Source organism: Pyrgilauda ruficollis, unplaced genomic scaffold, assembly GCF_017590135.1.
Source record: "Pyrgilauda ruficollis isolate IOZ18807 unplaced genomic scaffold, ASM1759013v1 scaffold9, whole genome shotgun sequence".
Taxonomy (NCBI): Eukaryota; Metazoa; Chordata; class Aves; order Passeriformes; family Passeridae; genus Pyrgilauda; species Pyrgilauda ruficollis.
In genome coordinates, this window is record NW_024531043.1 from 8,565,769 (window position 1) to 8,592,122 (window position 26,354).

Below are 26,354 nucleotides of genomic sequence, written 5' to 3' on the forward strand. Positions count from 1 at the left end.
GTTTTACTGTTTCAGGGTTTTTTCTTTTACCTCATGATGTTTTACTGCCTTACGTAGTTCTCATGATAGCAGGAATTAAACAGTAACATATTCCACAAATTACCATCGTCGTTTCCTTTTTTTTTCACGAGATTGTTTAGCGTCACAGGATATTAGAGGCAGAAACCACTTCACTTGGACCGAGAGGATGTGTCCTCATGGATTCTCCTTGTTGTTACAGACTCACAGTGTGATTCTGGAAGGATCATTAACAGCTTTGTGTGCGCATTTGTTTGTGCATAGTAAACTGCCAGAAAAGACAGCTGTTGTTGGACTTGTCTCACTGATGCTCCTCGAGGTTGTGCTGGGTGCTTTGTGCCCTTGCAGAGGTCCCACTGCTGAGGGTTCAGTAGCTCTTGGTGGTCCTGGGTGAGCAGCAGAGTCCCTGTGGTCGGGCAGAGGGGTGGATGAGATGCCCCTGCTGCCCCTGAGCTCTCCAGGGTGGGGCTGGCTGTGCCTTCACACCAGGCCACCCTCCTGCTGGAGGCAGTTGTGGCCACAGCTGGTGAGGAATCTATTTCTTGAAATATTTATCTTCTGAATAACTTTAAGTTCATGGCTTGTTGCAGTACTGCTTGTGGAAGCTGCAGTCGTTCACTCTGAATGTGATAAAAGCCTGGGAAATAGGTGACATGTGGTATTTTTCATTGTCCCTGATGCAGGTCAGTGACCAGGAAATACTCAGGGAGGGAGGCAGCAGCCACCTTTAAAGACACGTGAAGAAACTGCTGCCCCAGCCCCCTTTCCTGCAGTACCTCCAAGCCTTCTGCTGGCTAATTACCTTTCTCAGGCTTTCCTCACCTTTGTGTTTGGACACGTGCCCATGTAATAGCTGCTGAATCTTCATAGTCAGTTCTTGCCCTCAGGTCACAACAAACTGTCCATGGGATGAAGTTTATTGTCAGATGCTCACAGATGTGTGAGTTATTGCACTGCTTGAATGAAGCAACGTGTTCAGTGCCAGCATTAGCAAGAATACTATAGAAAAAGCAACCTCACAGGTTAAAGGAAAAGAGGTTTTGGTTCAGTCTACTACAGAACAAGAAACAGTACATTTACTGACACAAAGGAGATTTGGATATTAGGAAAAATATTTTAATGATGAAAATCTTGAAGCAGTGTGTGGAGATTGTCCAAACTTTTTCTAAACTTCCCTATTGAAGGAGATTCTATGTTTTACTCAGGCAAACACCCAAACACTGTCAGAAAAGAATGGATATAATAAGAAAAATAAGAAATCAGTAGTTTCTAACTTGATGCTTTTCTATTGTTATTTGACTTAAGGAAGAAAAGAAAAAAAAAAGTCTATAGACCAATTGATCCTTGTGACAGGATGTCAGTTTGCTGCTTGCTTCCCTTTCCACCTTTAAAAATATTCCCCAGCTGGCTCTGGTAATGTATTTAAACCCTGTGGTTGTTGTGTTGTGGTAACAATATGTGATATTCTTAAACTTTTTCAATTTGCAGGACTAAAACTAGATGACACCAATCTTAATTATAGCAGTCTAAACCTTTAATGAATATTTTCAAGTACTTTGTATGTTACCATATGTATTGTATTGCCTGTTGCCAAATACTGTTACTGCACAACTCCCAACTGCCTTGTGATGAGAGTTGGACTACGATGTTCTTGCTGAGTTCTTGAGTGTCCTTGGGAGAGAGTAGGGTTTGCATGACACAAACAGTTACTGACTGCAAAGGAGTGTTTGAGGAAAATATGCAATGTAGAAATTTAAGTAAGGAGAAAAGGTGTACCACAATGAATGGAACTAGGATTTTCTACAGCTCACTTTAAATAATGTCTTATAATTAGAAGGCTTAAATATTTTTTCTTTGTTATTTTGTATTACCTGAAGTTGTCAATGTGGGAGGGTAGCTCTGCCAAGGAGGACTGTTCTGTTGTTAAAATAAATTGTCTGTCCCACTTACTTCTGTGAGTGTATGTGGTTCTAAAAACTCCTCCTTCCCTTCCCAAATATGAACAATTTGCAGCTGCATGTTGTTGGGTTTAGAGGTTTGTGAGCAGAGGCTACAGGGCAGGTTCTTTGGTTTGGTTGAAGAGATTGTACACATTTTTCCATTGTCTGTGTATTGCTGTGCTTCTCTGTGATATCAAAGTTCAGAGGTACCAGCATCATCTTCATATTCACAGCTGCCACCTGTTCTCCACCTGGCAACTCTGCCTAGTGCTGTAGAATCCAATAGCATGGCTGAGGAGAACAGCACTTCTGAGTGTGGAGTGCAGCATATGTAAACAGACTGCAGCTGCTCTTGTGTCTAGAAGACCTCATTCTTAGGGAATGATATGTTTTGCAAGACTCTTTCTGCTACTCCTGTGCCTTCAAAAAGAGATTAAATAGATAAGCAACTTACTTTTTTAAGAATCTGGTTCTGAATTCATCATTTGTTCTGCAGTGACGCTGGTGGCTTTAATTTTTGCTGTACAGTTTCTAATAGTTCAATCTTTTTTTTTTTTTCCTTTTTGAGTAGCCTTCCTTAACACTAACATAAAAACTCTCCCTTTCCCTCTGCCAGATTTCTTTCTGTGGATCAAAATCCTTCAGAAGAAAAAGTCCTGACAGTCCCATGTTGAGCAAAGCTGAATTTGTGGAGAAGGTTCGGCAGAGCAACCAGGCTTGCCATGACGGCGACTTCCACACGGCGATCGTGCTCTACAACGAGGCGCTGGGGGTGGACCCCCAGAACTGCATCCTCTACAGCAACCGTTCTGCAGCCTACATGAAAATCCACCAGTATGACAAGGCCTTGGATGATGCCATCAAGGCACGACTCCTCAATCCCAAATGGCCAAAGGTAAGGAAGTGTGTTTGTCTTCTGTGTAGTATTTCCTCTAGGGAAGGAGGAACTCCTGGGGGTTGTTGGTCGTGTATGTAGCACCCAGTGTAAAAGAGTGCATTTCTGTGCTAAAGCCTGGTTTTGTTAAAAGCTCCAGATAATAATATATTTTCTGTTTAAAAGTTGTTTGACTTGAATTACCTGTTGGGTATTAAACAGTTTTCTGTGTAAGCATACTGTTCCCCAATGGGAGTATGCTACTATTTTACTGTTTTAACACAGCATGGTTCCTGGGTTGTGAAGACCAGACATCTGTTTTAATGTTTAATGTAGTCAGTATTCATCAGCATCCAGGAACATGTGGTTCCAAAACTTTGAGAGGTAGCATAGACATTCTTATTAGTACATTAGAATGATAAGGCCTTTCAAAATACCGTTCAAAGAGTGTTTGTGTGTAGTATATTTTGGACAAACATTTGTAGAAATATGTATCTTGGCATTCTCTAAGACCTGACTATGAAAGGAAACATTTGTAAAGAGCAAATGATGTTGGTTGCCTCTTCCTCCTGGGCTTGCTTCCCACCAGCTGCCATTGATTGCTCCAGTAGCCGCCTGGCCTTGGCTAGTCCAGGGCCAGTCCTTTGCATGCTAATTGATTTTAACAGCATCTGCTCCAGATTCTGTTTCTCCTGTCAGTCCCTCACACATCCTTATGAGCCACTTTAGCTAAAGGTGCAGTTTGAGAGCAGACTCATCACCAGGTTCCTCTCCTCAGAAATCAGAGCAGGTGGCAAGCATGGTGCTCTGCACCAGCTGGGCTCCAAACTATTGAAGTTTTCTTCTGTTTCAAAGCAGATCACTCTTAATTCCTGTATTTTGATTTGCAGTTGTTTATTAGTCTCTAGAAAAGCTTTTTCATATGCTTCCTTAAGACTTGAATGAGTCCACATTAGAGGAAACTCCTGCTTTGTCAGGGAGATGATTTATGACTTCTAAGTTGTGTTGTTGAGTGGGTTTTTTTGTGGGTTTTTCTTTGGTCATTATCTGGTTTATATTACTGCATGTCATAAAAGATTTTCTGTGAAGGACTCTGTGTAAATGTAGAAAATTTTGTACTGTCATTAAACTCTAGCTGTCCAGGTTGGTTGGCTGCAGATGACGAAGGAGTGTAAAATCAAGGGTGCCTGTGCTCAGTTTTGTATCCTGGTTCTAAGAAGCCTGGTAGTGATTTAATACAGTTCTGACTTACATGCAAAGTTGTGAAAAGGTACCATAAAAGAATACTTTCAAAATGCCAGTCACAGAAATATAACTACCTTTGAAATGATCAGTGGAAAAGACTTGTGGATCAAAATAGAAGATAAGATGGAAAAGACTTATGTGCTTAAAAAGGCTATCTGTGTTAAATGAAGGCATTGCTAACAGTCACTTAAATACAGACATAGTAGACTTATGTATTGATGCAGTGCTAAAGTGAAATATTTAAAAAACCCCAAAACATTCTTCATAATAAAAAAATGGCTTTTCTTTTTCCTGGTAGACCGTATCAGTGAGTTTAAAAACATGAAATAACTCTGTTTCAATTCTAGTTCTGCTATTAAATGTCCGCCTGATCTTAACCAGACTCTATTTCTTTATTTATTCTTGTTTTACCAGAAGTCAGGAGTCACTTTTACATAACATTTTGAGCCTCATTGGTGGAAAAACTACTGTGATGACATAGCATATGTTCTTATTTTATTCCATCAGCGTGTAATGGATATCTTTCTCTGTGATACAGAATGTTTGTATACTTCAAAAGCTACTATCAGTTGGCAGTGGAAGAATCAACATAGCTTTTGCAGGCATCCTGTCCTGAATAAAGCTTAGCCACAGTCACTGGTTGTATCTTTCCTTTTATCTTTTCACAGTGGTATCTTCAGTTTGTCAGTGCATCACACACTTCCCTCCTTTCTTTCAAATCCTCATAATCCCATTTGGAACCTTGTCTCTGGTTTTCTAACTTCTAAAGATTTGGCGTTGTTTTATTTCAGGTCATCCCTCAGTGTTTTGCTTCAGAGGGTGGCTTTGCAGTCTTTTGTTGTCATGGTTCTTTTAAGATTTTGTATGTAGAAACAGAATTTTTATTTCACTTGGGCTGAAGGTGCAGTAGTAAATACAAACATGAAATGAATTTCCCTTCAAGGCCTTTCATTAGCTGGATTGAAGGTCAAAAAGGTGTTGAGCAGAAATGATTTGTAGAGGTTGGAGTTTGTGCTGCCTGCCTTCATTGGCACAGTTGTGTCAGAATTCTCATAAAATTGGCTTGGCTGGGAGTGTGGCTTGGCTTTTAGAAAGGAGCAGTGATGCTGCTACAGTAACTGAAATAATGAAAACCCACAGCTGAATGAATTATTGTTTGTCCTCTGTGTGTTCATTCCACTGGAGTTGTGATGTTCACACCCTTCTACATAGTACTTCCCTTTCACCTTGAATTGTTGTTTCCACAAATCATCTGCAATGACTCTAGATTTTAGAAGAGGATGAAAAATTTTACCAGAGTCTGTTTGTGACTGATTTGGCAGCTCCACAATGAGGGTGACTGCTGGCTTAGGACATTGAGGCCATTCACTGCCCCTCTGTCTTTGTTCTGTCTCCTGAATTTCTGTTAGTTTGGTGAGGACTGGTTGCTTCTAGTTTAGGATAGATATCAGAATAAAATCTTGACAGAAAGAGGGTTCAGCATGGGAATGGGCTTCCAGGGAAGTGTTTGAGTCACTGTCCCTGGAGGTTTTGAAAAAAAGACTTGATTTCATTCAGTGCATGGTTTGGCTGTAAGGTCATGTTAGGTCACAGGTTGGACTCCATAATTTCCAAGGTCTTTTCCAACCTAGTTTATTCTGTGATTCTGTTTTCCTCATTTTCAACATCTATAATTTCTAAAAGGTGTATTTGTATTTGTATTACGTATTTAATCCTAGTTTTAGCCAGAACAAGGAAGGGTGTACTTTGGGGAACAAATTAACTAGTGTGGTATGTTTTGAACACTGGCATTTCAAGAATATCTGATAGCAGAAAATAGGCAGTGGTGTTCAGAAGCTGAGAGGAGGTGCAGATGGTTGAGTGTCAGTTTGCAGTGTCCCTACACAGTACAAGGATGTTTATTTCCTTGTGTGTGTTTGTGGAACTTGTCAGAGACAAAAGGAGGGCTCTGTCTGAAGTTGAAAACTTGTATATTTCAACTTCAATATTTATTTACCAGGTTTTTTTAAAAAATAATTGATGGGTTTTTTTTGATGGAACAGAACTGGGAAGGTCGAAACTTCTGCATACAAAGTCTAAGCAAGTTTATTAATTAGCCAGAAGAGGGAGCTTAGTAGGAACAACTGGTATTTGGTTTGAAAGGCCTGAGTTTTAAATATAAAACTTGGCTTCCTTTCATTTAGGAAGTTGAAAAATTAATTTGAATGCAGGTTTTTTGAACTACTAGATATAAGTTTCTATATTTCTTTTCCTCCTTTGGGTACAAACTACATTTCCTATGTAGTTGGTTAATTCTTACTTTTTTGCTCCTACTCCACTTAATGCTTGTTAGCATCAGTTGAATAAAATCTGTGGCTGAAAGTCATGCTCTTAACATCCCCACCCTAAAATCTTTCTTTAAAGCATTAATTAATGTTGGGTAATGAGCAGGTGTGTTTGTACAAATGCATGTGCTTATCTGTGCAGATCAAGACATGAACAATGAGAAAGTGATTGCAGAGAGAAACATCAGATCTCTTACAGACCACAAGAACTTATTGTATGTGGCTGGAACATGTTTATAACAACAGCACATAAACCTGTTCATAGGCTTTGTCTGGGAGGGCTGGCTTATGAGTTCTGCTATTTGAAAAATATTTTGTGTACATAGCACTGAGAAATGCAAGGATAACAGAATATTTCAGGAATTAAACTGCATTTTGGAAATAGCCAAGAGGCAAATCAGATCAGGCTCATTTTGTTCGTTGATTTCCTACTGAACAGTTTTCTTTGTTTTGCTATTGATTGTGCTGTAGAAAATTTTTATTCTATTTCTCTTCACAGCTGCGCAGCCTTAGGCATGGTGCATGAAAATGGAGGGATATATATTATGTGACTCTGATACCTGAACAGTCTCTCCTTACTTCTTGCTGATTTTGAGATATTTTTAAATCCTCACATTATAGGAAAAATGCTGTGGCTTAAATAGTTTCAATTTGGACCTAATTCTGTGCTAAAATGTAGATTTCACTACCCGTTGAGTGCTGGCTCAGTGCTGTGACAGCTAACAAAAGGTACAAACAGCCTAATGCTACTGAACAATTAACTGGGTTTTGGCATTGATTTATTCTCTTAATCTCTCAACAGAAAAGTTGTTCATTAACAGGAGATGAAATGACTTTGTCAAACTTGAATACATTTGGCTAATAGGAACATTCACAGCCTAAGAGAAATGGAAGCAGGAATCACAAAGATGGATGTTTTCAGCACTCTGAGGGGTACCTTGGTTTTATTTGATTTCTTTGTCCTGTGTGAGTAGAAGGATGCTGACTGTACCATTAGTGACTCTGTGCTGTTTGGAGCCCCAGGGACTGGTGCTTGAGGAGCAGCATTCCCTGAAAAGCACAGTGGGCTGCTGAATGAGAGGGGGCCAAGCTGGCAAACAGATTTGAAGATTGGGGTTTAGTAATGATCTCTGATTAATACAACTATTCCAGCCACTAGGCAGGGAAAAATGTAATTTCTTAAAACAGGACCGCCTTTTTGTATCAACCTTTTGTAGAGCTGAAACACCTTTTAGAGAAATGTTGATTAGTCTGGAGACTGTAGTTGATGCAAAAGGAATGCCCTGTGCATATGTAATTTAAAAGTAGCTAGGAAGAATTACATCAGGAATGACTTTCTCTTATGGTCTTTGTTTCTCCTAATTTAAAAGTATTGTCTCAATTTAAAAATGTTGCTTAGCATCTCTCGTGTAGAAAAACTATGAAGGAACTGAAAGAAGGGGGAATTGTGAGCCATTAAGCCTTTGGATGTTTGCAGTGCAGGAGGGGGTTAGGTGTTGTCATCTCACTGTAGGGGAATTCGGCAGAAACCTTGCACTGGCATGTTGTTAAGTGCCTTCTCCAGTTGTCAGTCATTTGACCAGGACTTTCACAAGAAGAAGGGACACTTGCACTTCTCCTGACTGCCTGCCCATCTTTATAAACAAACCTTCACATGCTCTAGCAGTCCCTAACAACCTCAGAGTTTCTCAGTCAATGGCAAGCAGAGTGCCCACCCTCGGTTCCACGTAAAACTTTTGAGCAAAGAATGTGACTTGACCACATAACTTTTTTTCATGAATAGACCTCTTGTTTTTAATTTGATGAGCAAGGAACTTTCCAGTCCTGTCCTTCAGCTTACAGTCTGTCTTTAATTTGCAGAAAGTTGCATTCCAGTTTTTCAGACATACATAAAACCATTTAGCAGGCTTTTTTCACTTTGCTAGAACTTATGTTATCATGATATTTGCGCATTTCTTTCTGTCTTTTTGTGTTGCAAAACCACAGCATAGCTGAAGTTGGCTGGAGCCCTTGGAGATGAATGCAGGGTCAGCTGGAGCAGGTTGTCCATGACATTGTCTGGTCAGGTTTTGAATATCTCCAAGGGTGGAGCCTCCACAGCTTCTTTGTGCAACATGTTCCTGGGTTTGACCACCCTCACCTAAAAGTTTTCTGCTCTCCCCCCCTTTTTTTTCCAATTAGATATTTAAATAATGAGCATCATGTAGTACCTTGACAGCTTTATGGAGTTAATGTTTTTCCCAACAGTCAAGGGAATTATTCTCTGCAGAAGAGATGGTTATGGCATTGCTGGGGGAAAACTGCTGTGCAGATAAGTTGTGTAGGTTCTCCTTTCCCTAAATTCCTAAAATTACAGAGCAGTAGCAGTGCAAGAGGAGAGTGGGGGACAGGGACACCATGGACCAATGACACTATAGTTATGTCATCCTGAAAAAAAAAAGTATTTTCACATGTAATGGTTGTCTGTGTTAGACAAGTACACAAGAAAAATTGCTCCTCTCTGAGAAATCAGCTTATTGCCTTAGAATTGGAAAAGCTTATAGAGGTACTTGAGGCTCAGCATGCAACAAATCAACCCAAATTTTCCAAGCACTTACTGTAGGGTTTCATTATTCCTTCCTTTGTTTTCTGGAACCCTTTTGTATATGGAATAAAGCAACTTAAAATTTTCTTTTATGGAATTAACTGCAGTTATTCTACTTAGTCTAAATGCTGTAATGTAAATTTCTCTCCTGGAAGGTGGTAGGTTTTTACCCCGCAGCTCTCTTGCTACTGGAACTAGTTATATTACTGTGCAGGAATGGTATAGTGGTTTTTATTCCTCATATATCTGAATATCCAAAGCACAAATGCTGAAGTAATTCTGAAATGCAGAAGTGAGGATTGATCTGCAAGGGTGATATTTAAGAAAAAGTATTTGTTACCTTCTCATTGAGATTCAGGCACATTCCCACTGGATAGCATTTTAAGACATTTGGAATGCTTTCATTTATTTACACCATACTGGGTTTTGTACCCCATAGTTTGAGACTAAAACCTCAGTATGTGTTGTTACCTCTTTTTCTCACCTACCCAGACCTTGAAGAGTTAATTGCCAGATGATTTTTCTGCTCAGGTTTTAGTTCTTCAGTGGTTTGTTCCTTCAATTTTGTTATTCTTAAGAATGAGATATATATTCCTTGTTTTTACTCAGCGTACAAGAATTGAGTTTTCTCACCTTGGAGGTTAATTCCTTTGCTAATGTGACCATAGTGGTGACTCATTCTGAAGTTGTGGAATTGTGGAGGATTGGAGGGATGTGTGGAGAAATGAGTGAAGCACATGAGAGGGCGCTCTGTGCTCAGGCGTTCAGCAGGGCCTGGGGTCTCAGTTCAGCTCTGTGCAGAAATTCACATTTTTTAGATACTTTTAAGTGGAATTTCGTTAATTTCTTTCCACAGTTGGTGCTGTTCTTGCTGCCCACTGTGTTTGTCTGACATCAGGCAGGAGTGGCTGGCAGGGCAGCGCTGGCAGATCTGGCTCCTGAGGCTGCAGTGTCACTGATGCTCAGCAGTGGAAGGAGAGCAGCTGTTCTGAGCTGTGCTTTCTGAAGTGCTTTGCTTTACACTCACGTTATCTATACACATTTGGGTTTCTTTGCATTTTAATTGTTTACTCTAATTTTGTTACCCTACTCTCTTTATGCCCCTTATCCCCATCTATTTTTCGTTTTGCTCCAATTACATTATTTGCCTCTCTGCTAAATCACCAACTATGCCTCAGATGTTTTTGGTTTTGTTCTGCAGCAAATAGTCCTGTTTTTCTTAGGGTTTGGCATCCTGGGTTTGTCCCAGCTCTCTGAATTTATGCTGTAGTTCTGGTTGGCCAAGGACTAGAATTTGAGACTGCCCAAGATGTTGTGGATGATAAGGAGTGCATCAAGCCCTCCTCTCTTTTGAGACCTGCCCATTGGTGGCTGAGTGACAATAAAGAACAGGAGGGGATTTGATGGATTCAAGGATGCTGCACCTGGTTTCTCTGTGATCGACAAGAATACTCTTATAAACCTGCATTTTTTGTTTGGGTATACAGGCTGATACATCATGGCATTTCTGGACATTACTGGATCCTCATCACAGACCTATAATCTCAACCAGTCTCTGAGGAAATTAAATTAAATTGAGAGTTTGTGAGAGCAAGTAAACAGGAGAAAACACTAAAAATGGAGAAAGCAGAAAATTGCCTTGACTAGCAAGTCAGTAGGAAGCACTCAAGGATACCATTTACACACTGTGCTACACTGTGCCAAGGGCAAGAAAACCCAACCAATTAGCAGGGGCCTTGCTGAGAGCTCTCTGACAGCTGAAAATACATCCAGGGCTTAACATTCCATCTTCCTGGCCTTATAGTGCCAGCAGGGGTTTGCTCAGGTCATTCCATCTCCCTCCCTGTAGCCCAGTGAGATGTGAAGTGTCTGTGATCATGTACAAGTAGGAGATGCAGCACAGGGATAATTGCTGCATTAAGCACAGGCATTTTCTGACACAAGAGCATGATGACAGTTCAAACTAATGCAAACAGGGAAGAGGATTGTGGCAATTATTTTTATTTCTATAACCTGTTGTTCTCTGAGTCACTGCTCCATTTGTGTCTGAGGGCACTGAGGTCTGAACTGCTGCACAAAGCAAGTGACATTTCCCTTTTGCCACAAGCATCTTTGTACATGATTTCTCGTTTGCTCCAAAGAGGAAATTATAAAGCCCCTTGTGTTACATGGAACGACAGAAATAATTGCTATTTATCAGCTGTTATCCACTGCTATTTATCAGCTATTATCCACTGACAGAGAATTTGCCCCTGAAGTTTAAAAGAAAGGTTGAACAATATTGTAGTTTCTATCATGTAGTGAAAGGACACTCTAGTTTCAATTTTATCTTCTGGATTTATGTGGCTTTGAACTCTTTCTTTGTTCCCTTCACTCAGGAATGTCAAGTTTCTGTCCTGGAAGTCAAATAACTGAATTTCTCTAGAAGTTCTTAGAAGTCTATCATAGACACAATTTTTTATGCTCTTCAGTACAGTTATTTTTGTAATTTCTGATGACTTTACCAGAAGTTGGCAGTGGTATGCAAATTCCTGTACTGCTTTTTTCATTCCAAAACAGCTGAGGAACCAGCTCATATAAAAAACATATATGGATATATATATTCATATTATCATATGAATATTGATGTATATAAAAATATAATAAAGGTATTTTTCTTAGTGTCCAGTATTTGAGACTGTTCTTCTCAGGCAGTTTATGTCATGGCTTTTGTTAGTCAGGGTCAAAATTCTGTTCCATGTGCTTGATAGGTCTGTAACTGAAAACTATTCCTTTAGTTTTTCTTGTGTTAGAACTAATACAGTGCTCACTTCCCCTAATGGAAAACTTATTTTTTATTTAGACAAGTGTTAAATTCATGGTTTTATGATTCATTTTTAATGAACTTCTTCAAAGATGAATACCAAGCCCTAGATATTCTGGATGCTAACAAAGGGAGAATGTACTTGGATGAAGCATTTGTTAATAGAGGCTTGTCTCATATGGGAAGTGGAAAGAAACTTTCCTGAAACACTGCATTAATGGGTAGTTCAGGCATAATTTTCCAACTTTTTTCAGGGTGAAAAAGGAGGTTTAATTTTTGCCAAGTGTTTTACTCCTTGTGGCTATCTACTTGCAGTCTTCTGTCCTTCACAAATGCAACACAAAAAGCAGTGCAAGGGCAATGTGAATTACACAAAATAAATAACTAAACAATTTAATGATAATTTAATAATTACTGATTTATGTAATTAAAGGTGATTTTATAAGCCCACATCCTCACAAGCACTGGGATCCATGTGTCACAGAATCACACTGAGCCTTCTTCTGCCTCTTTGAGAGCTCTGCTCCTCTCTGAGAGGAGGTGTTGGCTCTTCCATGAGAATTGCTGTGCTGAGACTGAAGTGCCACATGATGGAGTTTAAGCCCTGGTGGGTAGGAGATGTTTAGGGGAACAGGAATTTGGGGTTGGTTTTCCTGGCAAAGATGTCAGGCAGCTGTCAGAGATTTTGAGGCTTTCTGTCCTCAAGGTTACATTTGAGCTGCTGTATCTTCAATAACGCTCATGGGCTTCTCAAGAACTGAATTTCTGAGCCCATTTGTCCTGTGAAGCCATAACATCTAGTGGAATTCAGTTTCATAATTTTTCTGAATGTGTGAAAAAGCTGGTGAAAGGTGGTTTTAACCCTGCTAACGTTCAGTTCTGTGTTTGCTGGACAGCTCCCCCATGAGTTGGGCAGAGCATGGTTGGGTCCTGCCTCACTCTGTTGGACTTTTGCAATAACTCAGGATAGGAATTCTAGACATATTTTCTTATTTTTATTTTCTGTGTATTTTTTCTTGCACTGTAATGCGTTCTTAATTGGTCCAAAATACAAAATAATGGTTCTCCTTTGCTTTTCCTTTGCCAGATGAATAGGAACTGGAAAACAATCTAATATCAGAGTTTGTTATTGTGTAACCTTTAGCCCCCCTCAGTTATCACACAGGAATATCTATAAGTTCTTGATCAGCTCTTGGTTTTCATTGCTTAGACATCTTGTTTTGGCCCTGATAGCTCTCCTGCAGTGAGCCACAGTGAGGTTTGTGATCACTAATAGTGATTAATTTTAATGACAGTTGCCCTGAATCCTCTCCCATGCCTTTAGAGATACATGTCAAGCTTCAAGGCCTCTTATTCATTTAAATGTTCTCTGGGAACACAGAGTAGTAGTCTCACTCCAGAGAATTCAGATGTGCGATGTGCTCATGTTTATTTTATGGTGATACATCTCATTCAGTTGCCATTGTTACCAGGCTGTGCAAGGAAATTACTTTTTATCATGAGTAGGGTGGATAGGAAATTCATGCAACTGTATTTCAGGGAGTAAATTTTTCATGGTTATAGCCCATGGGTACTAAATAAAAAATGTCAGCTTCTTGGATTTGGTTGCACTCTGAAAGTGTGCTGAGAAATAATGGCTTTTGTGACTGTTTGGGAAAGGACAGCTACAGCACTGAGCCCTCCTAGGCTTAAAGCAGAAAATATGTGCACTTAACTCAGATGGAAATGTTTGGTATTGCAAGGTGCAGTCACTGAGGCTTTGGAAAGCTGTAAGAGAGTAGGGAATGCTGCAAAAAAGGAGCGTGGATAAGAGGAGTGTGTATAGTAAATGCAGCTTTTTAAAGAGCCTAAATTAGTGTTCCAATGAATAAAAAGAAATCAGTTGCCTGTATGATTTTGTGCCCTCCCACATTTGTTCTGCTTGGTCTCACACTCTGCACTGAGTGAGGATACTGATCCTGGAGTCTGCAGAGGGAGCAGCAGCGAGCTCTCAGTTAATGATCCAAACCAGCAGCTCACTCCTGGCTCAGACACATCCATTGTCTCTCATGCTCTCATACAATTTCTCCTCCCAAATACTAATGCTTTTGTTCTTTTTTCTTCTGTGTCCCCACACAAAATTGTTTGTATTTAAAATTGGTTTTATATTTTATTTTTTATTAAATTTTGTTTATACTAAACAAAAAGAAAATCACAGAAATGTAATTTTTATTGTTTGTTAGTTTAGAGTGCTCAGTACTGTTAAGTACAGTGATAAATCATATCTGGAACTATAAATATTTTTATGCATTTGTAAATATGGTGCACATTGTGTTGGGTTTGGTTGGTGCTTCATGAAAAAGGAAAATTTAAAATTTGTATGAAAATAACCATCTGTATTTCACTAATTAAAAATTTACTGCAGCTTCTGTGAATTCATGTTTCATAAAATCACACTGTAGAAGAGAAAGAAGCAACTTGAGTGTAGCAGATCTACAACTCTCCATTCTGCTAATCTGAGTAGAAAACAGTTTTGCCAAGAAGGTGAATGCAGTGAGCACGCTGGTCTTTCAAATGCTGAGGCCTCTGAAGGGCTTTTGGGTACATTTAACTGAAATTTTTGCGTTCTGCCATGGTAAAGAAGGTAGTGTTTACATTTTGCTTTAGGTATCTCTGCGAATCTCTATAGTGCTACAACCCCCCAAAATTCTATCAGTACTGCATAAAAGAAAGCTTGTTACCTAGTTATTTTCCTTACTTTGGGGTTGCCCCAGTCCCTTGGCCTCTGAAGTGAGCAGTAGCATTGTTCAAATATTCACACTTTCAATATTGTGTAGCCTTGAGGTTCAGCCTGAGATTGTATTTGAGGATCTGGCTCTGAAGGTGGGATGCTCACAGGGTGAGATGCTCACAGTTGTGTGGGAACTTCATCTGCTGATTTTAAGTGAGGTGGCAATAATAAAGGTGGACAAACACATACTGTTTGTGATCTAGAGATACAAAAATTTCATTGCTGGAAATAGACAGGAAACAGGCACAATAATTTTTTTTTTACTCTTGAAGTATTTCCCAACTTCTAAATAGCTAAAAAGCCTTGAACAATGTCTGGCAAGTTTTTATTTTACCTGAAAACAAATGGAGGATATGAATATTTGTTTAGTAATATAGAGAAGGCTAAATTTGCAATCAAAAATTTAAGCAGATGTCCAAAACAACTGGTTTTTATAACCTAAAGGACCCTGAGACACTTGCACTAACAAAAGTTGTTTTGTTTTTTATTCCCTGCTCACAAAAATTAACCATCTGCTCATTAGAAGTGTTACAAATGGAAGAGCTGAAATGGGGCTGGTATGGCTTGCAGCTTTTTGGCAGCTGCTGAGAGACATGGTAAGGTTTAGTAGTACTTTTTCTAGAATCACAGAATGGTTGGGGTTGGAAGGAAACTTAAAACCAGCTTGTTCCACCCCCCTGCCACGGGCAGGGACACCTTCCACTGTCCCAGGTTGCTCCAAGCTCCATCCAACCTGGCCTTGGACACTTCCAGGGATGGGGCAGCCACAGCTTCTCTGGGCACCCTGGACCAGAGCCTCAGCACCCTCAGAGCCGGGAATCTTAAGTGGCATGGAGGTGCTGAAATGAGAAATAACAGAATGTGTGAGCACAATTCACATCCCAGCCGTGCCTGTGCCACCCACACAGTGAGGTCACTGAGGAGGCCTCTGCCACATGTCACAGGCATGTTCTATAGTGGACACCTTTGGCAGACTATTGTGAAATTCCTGTTGTTCCTACCAATGCAAGACTCAGTCCTTTTGGAGCTTCAAGTCCATATTCTGTGCTTATTGTAACGTAGAATTCCCATGAAATGGCTTGGGTGGGATGGGATCTTTGAAGATCATCAAGTCTAAATGTCTTCAAAGCAAATGTGCATCTCTAGGAGGTGTACGGGTTTTGGAACAAGCTATGGAACAACAAGACGTGGAAGAGATTATATAACTGAAAAATTTTAATTTTTGGTGCCTGTCTGAGACATGTGCTGAGATCCTTCATGCAGTTTGCTGGCTGGAATTTTTGAGGAGCACATGAACAGTGTGTTCAGGTGCCTAATATTTCATAGCCAAAGCCTCATTGGGGGCATCTCAGAGCTACAGGAAGTGACAGATTTCAAGATAATGCCAATAAACTTTAAACAGCTGTAGGTTTACCTGCTTTCCAAATAGATTTCAGTTATCTTTTTAGTGAAATCTCTTTTCAAGATGTTCTGAAATGTAAAAATCAACTAAATACATTTTCAACTCTAGTTTTTTGATACTGCTATAACTGGGTGAACTGGGGAACTGGCTGATGCATTTCAAAGGATTAATTGAGATAATTTTTGAGCTAGTTTGATTGGACATGATTATAAGCTTAGCTGTGAAGTAAGAAGATTCCTGTTTTTACATAACTGAATAGTAGTTGATGCTGAAAAACTCATGCTTAGAACACTGACACTTTTCTGAAAGTTAAATATGCTAAATAAAACTGACCTTGATTTTGAAATGAGCAAGGGTAATTGCTAATAGAGAAGATGATGAATTAAGATTATCATCTATTGAGCTGTCACAGTGTGGCCAAGCTGCAGGAAAGGAGAACACCTCTTCAGGCAGGTGGAGAAGGTGGGTGGACACAGCTATTAGAGGATAGCCTTGATAGCCCACTCTATTTTGCTGTAGCCATTCCAAGAGGGTAATTAATCATGTTGGGCTATGTCTCAATCTAGGGTTGATGCACTGCATTCTAATGAAACTCATTAGGGCTCCATCTTTATAATCACAGGATAACTTTTCTTTCAAGCTTCAGGAATAACTTGCCATGAAAACAGACACAGAACTGAAACTCAGGAGCATAAATTTCCTTGCATTGCTGTTACAAGTGAGGAAGGACAGAAATATTCAGGACTCCCCTGAGTCAAAACAAACCACTCTGTAACAATCAGAGTAGGAGTGCCAGATTGACTCTTCCTTCTTTCAGTGTTTTTTAATCTGGTATTTCTAAGGTCTTTTACGTTATCTGCAGTTGGGATTCTCTTTATGTCATGTATTTCCCTACCAAAAGTAAAAAGGAAAGTATGTTATCCCAGGAGTATCATATGTGGCAATTAATTAATCTGAGATTTTTTCAGGGGAAGAGGTAGTATAAACAAAACATATACATTTCAGTGTGAGAAACACTACATAGTTATGTGTATGTAGCATATTTTAATCTTTGTTAATATAAAGCAAATAACTTAATTTAAACACTGGTCATCACTGGAAAAAATGCTAAAATAATAATTATTTTTTAATAATAATACTGGATGAAAAGAAACTCAAGAGTGTTAACTGGATGACCTTTCCAAGAGTGCTCTGAAGTGAGTGTCAGTAGCCACAATTACTGAGTGCAGTTACCTGATGCCAAACACAGCAATTGGGCTTGAGAACCTTCAGTCAGGGGGGCAGGAAATAGGAGAAAATTGCTTTTTCATTTGGGAGTGCAGTGACTTGAAATCATTCAAGTGCCCTCATTTTTCTGTTCTGGAACATTAGACTGATATCTGGAAATGCTCTGGTGGAGAGCAGAGGACATAGATGTCAGTGGAATATCTAGAAATGCAAGTACTGTCTTGGGAGAAATGGATTTATGGGCTGCTGCTGCCTCGAGCCAATGTGCCTGGTAATTTGTGATAGACCTGGCTTCTGCCTGTGTCCTGTTTCTGTGGATAACCTCTGAGTGACCCCTGCCTGATGAGTGAGTTGGCTCTTTTGCACGAGACCACTTTGCATGAGAAGAAAACTGAAATTTGTAATTTTGAAATATCAATCTGTTGCAATTTTTCTCCCCCCTTTGACAATTAATCCCTGTTTAAGAGGAATCAGGCTTGGAGACCTTGTTTTTCACCTCTGTTAGTGAAATTATTGCAGGGAAATCTTGCAGCCTTATCTCTCATTATGACTTCATTACCAGCTTGCAGTATCTGTATGTCTGTTTCCTTCTGGCTGATTAGTTTGGGATTGATAACAGGAGTTGGAGCAGAGAGCCAGTTTTGGTAAATTCCAGGGTCTAATCGTGCAGCAGTTCTTGGCTCCAGGTCTCTCCACCAATAAGTGTGTAAGTCATGGATCTTTGGTCTTGGCATTTGTCTGCCTTTCTTTAAATGGTTTTGAAAGATTTTGAACATGAACATTTTTCAGGTAACAGAATTATTTTTCTTCTGATTTGCCCTACAATGTAGAACCTATTTTCTTAAGTGTGCCAGAGAGCTTCTGTGCTGCTGAGGCAGTGTTAAGTAATGAGTATGACACAAGATGAGCCATTAATCCCATCTCCAGAGAACAATCAATCTGTACAGTGCCACCTACTATTACCCATAGCAAAGAAAAACAAACCTAAGATTCTTTGGGAAATACAGATTTCCCAGTAATTCAGGCTGTTAAAGAGTTAAAAACCCACTGTGAATAAAAGGAAAAAGGGTTGTTCTTCTGAGAAGTAACTGAGTAGTTACAGCCTTGTGCAGAGAAAAGATCTTCACAGGCAGGATAGAATAGAAGCAATTTAGGAATGATTTGAAAACTGCTTTTGAGTAATGGATGTGAGTGGGAGAGAGTGCAGCACAACAGATGAAACACTGAACAAGATTTTGCAAGGGGAAAACTTTTGGGGCTGGAAGTTAGCCCTGTTCCCCACAGGGATGCTGGGGCTCTGTTTTGGTGGTCTGTGGAGCAGAGAGTGCTCTTTGGCAGGCTGGGGAGTGCATGATGTCATGGGATGCAGAACACATGCACGGAGAGCCAGGAACTGCTGTTCGCGCCGCGGCGCTGCCAGATGTGCGCGCCGAGAAATGGAGAAAGCAGCTTTGTAAAGATGCTGAGAAATGTCCTGGGCTGAGCCTGGGCCCAGCCAGGCTCTGTGCACAGTTCAAATACACTCCATGGGGTTTCTCAGTCCTGGAGCCCAAGTTCTGCTCTTGGGAGCAGCCCATGTAGAATTCCTTTCCCAGTGTTTTTCTGAGATGAGCTTGGAGAAATTCCTGTTTTATCCAGAAAACGTACTGAGAGCTTCTTTACAGGAGGTACTTGCAGCAGAGGAGAATCAAAGGAATCTATTGACTCCAGTTTTCACTTGTACTTCCTATTAACAACGGTTCCACATTCCAGCAGAGGCCCTGGTGCCAGACATTGCTCTCTTTACTGATGCACAACTCTCTCTGCAGATTAAGTGGCCTCCAGGAATTATGTGAATCTCTTACCCAGCAGTGCTTCACATGCAATAAAGCCAAAGGTGGGTTTAAGCTTTTCTGTATTTCAGGGTGAAAATACGGGGTTTTTTCCTAGATTTTTTTTCACCTGGATTTTGGGGTCAACAAAAAATATTTTTATTCCGTACAGAATGTGTTATCTGGTCATTGGTGTACAGAGAGTTAAATATAGCTTTGCTTCTCCCTCCTTTTGCACAGGCTCTAATTAAAGGGAGGAGGGGAGATTCTGGAAGGCAGCAACAGGAGAACGCCTACAGAAAGTCAGGAATTCTTTATCCAAATGGAACATTTCAAGCTTGAGAGATTTTTTTCTGTTTTATATATTTTTTAACGTTTACTGATGGTTTTTCCTGCTAAAAAGATCATTGCTAGCTAACAGTATTATAATCTTGCTGGTCTGTGTACAAGACTACAAAGAAGTCTCCTGTAGTAGTCACACAGGTAAATTGCCACTCTGGAATCTTTGGAACTGTGCCATTCTGAAGGATCTGCTTAAGGGTGCTCTGATGGTTCCTCTCAGAGGAATGTGAGATCTGTGAGCTGCCAGAAGGTTCATATTGCTCTCTTGTTGGGTAGAAATTATTCTGCTGAGCTCAGAGACTGTACCACAGCAGGGATCTGGTTCCTCCCGGCTGGGATGCCCAGGCATTTCTGCCGTGTCCTCACCAAGCCATGGTGATTCTCCAGCTGGAAAACTCAGGGGGCAAATTGTGTTCTGTGCTGTTTTAACAAGGAAGGGCACAGCTCTGTAAGTGTCCCTGTGCTTGGATAGGTGTGGGAACTGCTCCCAGACTTCAAGGCATAAGCTTCTAACAAGTGGCATCAGAAAGGAGTTTTCTTCCTCATAAACAAGATGCACCATTTACTGTCTTCTTCATGTTGTAGAAGATGGACCTGCAAGAGGTATGTTCCCAGATTTTGTCTGTTCGCTTAGAATGATCAGGACACCCAGCAGAAAAAATCAGATTTAATAGGCCAGGCTGTTAGATTTAGGGACTGACTTGTCTGTCTGATGTGGGGTTCCTGTAGCACCTCAGTCGAGGCTAGCAACAAGAACTCTTTATATTTTATTTTATTTTATTTTATGGTTTTTATTGAGCCTGGAATTATTTGGAGTAAACCATTATAAAACTGTTTCAGTTTTAGGACATTAAAGTCATGGTAATTAGGCCTAAGCCTTTATACAGCTTAATTAGGAGAAGAATAACAGCACATTTCTCTAAAGTGTAAATATGAGCTTATTGGCAGCATTTTACCTAAACTCTGATGTTTATAGAGTGGTGGTTGGGTAGCAATGTGAAAGCCTGACAATCACTGCATTTCTGGCAGCCTGCTACGATGTCACGTTGAACAGTGAAAGTCTGTGCTCAGGCAGAGAGAATATATCAAACCAATTTGTCTCTCTTTTGTCTGTCATTGCTTGTACATGCAGCATATAAAGAAGGCATCGTGTGTAGCACGATGTAATTCATGATCTGTTGAGTCTTTTCCATTTTTCCTAGACCTTAATAAATTGAGAAGTTTTTAGATAATTCTTCCCCTTTCTTATTTTTGCTTATTTCATTCAGGTAATTCCTTCCCACACTTGTTTTTTGTTAATATTTCTGACCCATATTCAGAACCTGCTCTCTAAGCTACTGTGTATCCGGTTAAAGATACTTACCACAATCTTTTTTCCAGATATAATTACTTAATTACATTTCAGTTCTAATTGAGTTTTCTGTGCTGCATGGTGGGGCCTGGGCTTTGGGGATTGTGGGTTACAGCAGAGTCCTTGTTCCAAGGGGTCCAGACACATCAGCAGAGACATTCCAGGGAAGCAGATAATGTTCTTTTTTCCTGTTTGCCCTGTGTCTGTGCAAAAAGCCTCTGTTTCTAAGGTATCTGCTTAGATAATCTCAGTTTTTAAAATGGAAAAATGTGTGCTGGAGAAAAAGAAAGGTGAAGTGAGTACAGGTTTCAAGACTAGGTTTGTGCTTCTGGGTCTGCTGTGGGGTCACCTTTTGTAATAAAACTTCAGTAAGAAAAGGTGCTAATTGCAAAAATAGATTATGGAGTAATCTAATGTCTAGTAATTAACTGCCATTTACATAACCTTCAAAAAGTATTTTAAACCAATCTCTTATAGTCAGTAAACACTTTTATGTAGGTGCGGATTGAATAATTTTTCATTTTTGCTTCTTGCAAATAGTTCACCCCTCACCTTTCCTGTCAGGCATGAATGGAAACTGCTGCATGGTTCTCTCCTGTTTCTCCACAGAGAAAAATTTTAGTACCTCTTTAAGCCTTATGCTTTTTCGATGCTGGATGTTTGAGCACATGAAGGTAAATTAAGCAGATGTGTTCTGTATTTTTAGGCTGGAGCCAACAGCTGTCCTAGTTATTCTTAAATGCTCTCAGAACTTTATGCAGAAAAATGCCTGGAGTCAGATTCTGACTGAGTCTTGTGTGCTGGCTTCACTGCTGTAGGACAAAGCTAATTGGGGTTACTCTGGTCACTGACAGGGTCTCAAGTTCCTATTTTGGTGAGCTCTCCTGATTTTACTGTTTGAAGTAGTGGAGCTAACTAAAACTGCATCAGAAACCTTCATGGTAGTGCTGAGTTGGAGATGCTTCTCCTCAGCAAACTGCACTAGGTGATTGTTTTAGGTCCCTCCCAACAGGAACTATTCTATTCTAACAATCTTAGATGTGACTCCTCAGAGATGCCAAATTGTCTCTGCTCCAATGATTTCAGTGATGCTGTAGGGTTTTACAACACCTTAAGATTGTTTCCCACTTTTGAAATGGTTATCTCTGACATGGCAGTGACAAGGTATTCTTCAGATTAACTGTAGAAGGAATTGCTCTTTGAACATCTATCTTTCTGAAGGAGATTTATCTGATTCTGGTTTTGAGGCTTTGTTGGCTGTCTGTAGACACTTTGTCATTGTAGAGGAGTTCAGTTTATTTCTTTCCTCTGTTCTCTTACTGCTGCAGCAGTGAAAAGGGCAGCTGTGAGATGCAGCGTGCTGTGCTTTGGGAAGATATGGTGCTGCATATGGATAAATTGTGTCACATCTCTTATTCATACAGTCCTGACTGAAAATGTGAACAGACACAAACAAAATTCCTGGTACACATTTTACAAGAAAGTTCAGCAGGTGAACTGCCTATCATTCTAAATCAGTAAGAGAAGAGTCCTTAGAGAGTTTTAGGGGCTGTTTCTGACAGTTACAGGATCTTTTGTTGAGTGGCTCAGGGCTCAGGAGTAGGATAGCTTGGGTAACATGCTTACATTTCCACTGTGTGGAAGAGAAATTTAGAATAGACAAAACAGATCCTTTACAATACAATAGTTTTATTGTGTAGCCCTTTCAGACAAAGCTAAAAAAGAATTTTTATTAAAACTTTGCATATGCTCCTATGATTTCTTTAAATTTAGAAGATATGTTCTGTATCCTGAAAAACAGGACAAATTTAATGTGCAGAGTATGTCACCAAACTCTAACTCCCTCTCTGCTCACCTAAAGCTAATTGTTAAAGCAATAAATTTGACTTTATTTTATCTTTCAGTTTCTTCATGTCATTGTCAGGTGTGTCTGAAGTCCACCTCCTTAGGAGAAGTGTCTAAGTGGGGATGTGATTTTAAACCATAATTGAAAGGTTTCACATTTAATTTGCTGCTGGGGTTTGTGAGCTTGTTGGTTCCTCTGTGTATTGATGGATCTGTCTCCTCAGTGCAAGAGTGTCCTTAAAGGTACCACAGCCATCCTCTATCCTGCTTGATGTTATTTCGTATTCACACACAGAATTCCTTCATTTCAACACAAACCTTTCCTTTGAATCAATTGCCTCTTCTAGCAAATGATCATCTCAGGCCTTTTGTCCAAGCAGCATCATTCCAGGAAGGGCAAGATTGTTTTCAGTCTCTCTACTGGCTGCATGTAAGATAATACAGCTTGCAGCTGGGTTTTTTTGGAAAGAATTCATAGGAATGTGTTTAAGGTGTACTCTGAGGAGCAGGCAGAGGGGACTATCTTGAGGAATAAAAGCAGTGTTTTCATTCAGGAACCTGATAATATTGTAAGTATAGCTTAAAAACAAGTTTGTATAGCCTTGTCCACTAAATTAATGTAAGTCTCCCATTTTGGGCTAGTAAGAGTTTATTTGAGGCTGTTGTGCCTGCAGAGACACTGAAGATGTGAATGCTGGCAGATCCTGTGAATGGCTGGAGTCTCTGTAAGGTGTGGGAATGGGGGGGCAGGGGAGGAAGAGCAGCTCTCCTGGTGAGAACTTCCAGGTTAGTTACAGGTGATTTATTTGGTTCTTCCTTACCTAAGACAGCAGATGGTGATGGAAATTGGCAAGAGAAGAGTGGGAGAAAACCCTTCTCCAGGGGAGGGCAGATAGCAGAAAGGGTGCTTTTCTGTGAATCTTTGCCTTCCAAGTATTGCTTTGACCCACATCTTGCCTGAATTACACTTGTCTCCATAGCAGCAGTAATTGTACTTCCTATGGAAAAAAGGAGGGGCAAGTCATAATTAGAAGCAGGTCCCAAACATGGTTTTCTGCTCAGGATCATGTAAGGGTAGAACTGAAGCCTCGTAAGCCAATAACAGAGTCTCAACAGTTCTGAAGACAAACACCTTCCTTGGTAAGATGCAGTTAAAATTTAGGATAGGTTTCCTATCCATCAAAGTACAGAAATACATTTTGCCATAGGACTATCACACAGATATTTCACAGCACACCATGTTTATATAATACAGTCACAACTGAGGTGCCAGCAGAGACTCTTACTGCTCTGTGAAGGGAAGGACGATAGAACAGGGCACTGAGGGCACTATGTTCTCTCTTTCTCTCTCTGATTATCACCTCTCTTCCTCCTGTTATCTCCCCCATATTCCCTTCGCTTCTCCAAGGCATGGAGTAGGGCTTTCATTTGAAACACCAAAGGATGGATAATGCTGGAGTGTTGACCCTTTATTTCCTGAAGGGTGTGAAATGGATGGAGTTTTGTCACAAGAGTTGGTCTGGTGATTAAAAGAGAATTGTCTAATTCCTGCACTAGGAGGGGGTTCCCTCTTCCCAGAGCAGAATTTTCTGAACTCCTTTTTCCCTTTTGCAGGCCACACTTGCTGAGCAGCTGCCACAGCTCAGTCACTCATGCAGAGTCTCATCTGTAAACCCTTGTGAGGTGCTGTGTCTGCCTTCAGCACTCTGGCTGGAGGGGGTAAAAATGACAGACACGGGAGCACTGTAATGAATTGAAAGCTGCTTTAATAAATTCAGAAATAAAATGACTTGATTTCATTATCCTTCATGAATTTGCCAAGGGACTCAGCTTGGTCTGCAGTGCTCTGGCTGTGGGTGTTACTGAAGTGCTGGCATCTCACACACTGCCAGCCCAGGCAGTACACAGGGAAGTGCAGGTTGTTACTCCAAGTCTTCATGTACCTGCTGAGCACTATCCAATTTAGCTGCTACCTAGGTAGAGTGACACAATGAACTGAATTCTCATTCTGCTTGGATAGTCTGACTAGCAAATTGCTCAACAAGCCATCTCCAACGGGACCTTTTCCTACTTGCAGTGTGTGATTGCTTCTGGGTGATGCTCACTTGGATTGAGCAGAGGGAATTTCAAGGTGTAACAAAGATATCAACTTAGAATTTAGAAGGATTATGCAAGAGATGTGATAATACATCAAATAGGGAGGGATGGGCTTTGGTGGTTGCAGCTTCTTTACACAGTTTTGCCATAATGAGCAAAAAGTCCTTCATAACAATGTTTAAGCCATTAACTGTAACATTACAATCTCTCACAACAGCTCCTGCATTGCTGCCACTTAATTATCCTTACTTGGGAAGGATTTCAAAAACCTCCTGTTGATTATGTCAAAACACCACATTTTGTAATCTGTCTGTAAATTTGATGAAGCTTCGTTCTGACAGCCACGTGGAGCTGAGCACTTATTTTCTTCACTCGGGCACCAACTGCTATGCACAGAACGCTTCAGAATTGTCAGTACCAGTTCTTCAATTTATGGAAATCTGAGTTTCAGGGCCCACTACTCTGCTGTTGGTGTAATAGAAGGGCAGAGCTCTGTGATGCACTGGCTCTGGGGAGTAAAACCAGCAGGAGTTCCTGTTCCAGGCCACACCTGTTCTTTTCAGTCCCTGCTGCATTTCAAAGCTTTATTTTTCACTTGCATCTCTGTGCTGCCACGTGCCCTGTCAGTAATCCAGGGGAAGGTGTGGGAACAGAAACACGGAACACAGAGCTCGTGTCTGAGGGTAGTGGGACCAGATGGGACCTGCTGAAGGCAGCTTTGGGACGGGTGTCTGAGCTTTGTGTCACTGTGGGAGGGAGTGGCATCTGAACGTCAGATGGAGCTGAAATACCCCTGTCAGTGCTCCAGCCTCCCTGAGACCCAAGGCACACTGCCCTTTGGGACTGAGGAGCTGCGATGGAAAGAAGCGACTGTTGTGTTTCCAAGGGACCTGGCAGTGAATGTTTGTTTTTTGACCTGTGTTTTGATATTACATTTGCCGTTAAGTTTATTGTTTGCCTCCAAGATGATACATTGTTGGTCATTCCTCACAGCAATGAAAATTACACCTCTGCACCATTTCAATAACATAAGCCCAGAATTAAACTGTGTTCATGCCCTAAGGATTTGTAACTCTCCTGAGCCTCTGTTCATTTATTAGAACAGTCTCAGAAGAGCCCCAGAGCTGAGGCTGAAGCTCTGTGGTGTTAGAACAGCCGGCTCCTTGGGGATGGCCACAGTGCCCAGCTCTGCCCGCAGCCCCGGCCCTGGCAGCGAAAGCTCCACGGGAAAAGCCGAGAACCGCCCGGCAGAGCTGGAACTGCGCAGCGCTTCCAGCGGCGGCACCGCGCTCCGTGTGCCCGGGGCACGCCGGTGTGCGGGACACAGCGGCTGTCCCCGTGTGCCGGGACACAGCGGCTGTCCCCGTGTGCCCCTGACACGAGGGTGCTTCCCTGTGTGCCCGGACACAGCGGCTGTCCCCATGCCCTGACACGAGGGGGCTGTCCCCGTGTTCTTGGACACTGCGGCTGTCCCCGTCCCTTGGACACCCCGTGCCCTGACACAGGGCTGCCTCCCTGTGCCGGTGCCACACGGTCTGTCCCCGTGCCCGGACCCAGGGCTGTGCCCGTGTGCCGGTGCCACACGGTCTGTCCCCGTGCTGGGTGACACCGACAGGGGGCGCAAGAGCCGCTCCCTCGCGCAGCGCCTCCTGCCGGTCCGGTGCGTCTGTGCCCGCCGCGGGCTCGCGTGCGGCGGGGGCGGGGCCGGGCGCGCGGCGGGG

The 26,354-nt window shown here is 41.2% G+C and overlaps 1 protein-coding gene across 2 annotated transcripts in view; it reads left to right on the plus strand.

The window, feature by feature from the left end:
• The window catches only part of TTC28 (tetratricopeptide repeat domain 28), a 108,758-nt gene that overhangs the window by 3,351 nt on the left and 79,053 nt on the right, over nt 1-26,354 (plus strand). For both annotated transcript variants that reach the window (XM_041488391.1, XM_041488392.1), the window contains exon 2: nt 2,575-2,853. In XM_041488391.1, coding sequence (XP_041344325.1) covers nt 2,575-2,853 — 279 coding nt within the window. The remainder of the gene's footprint in view (nt 1-2,574; nt 2,854-26,354) is intronic.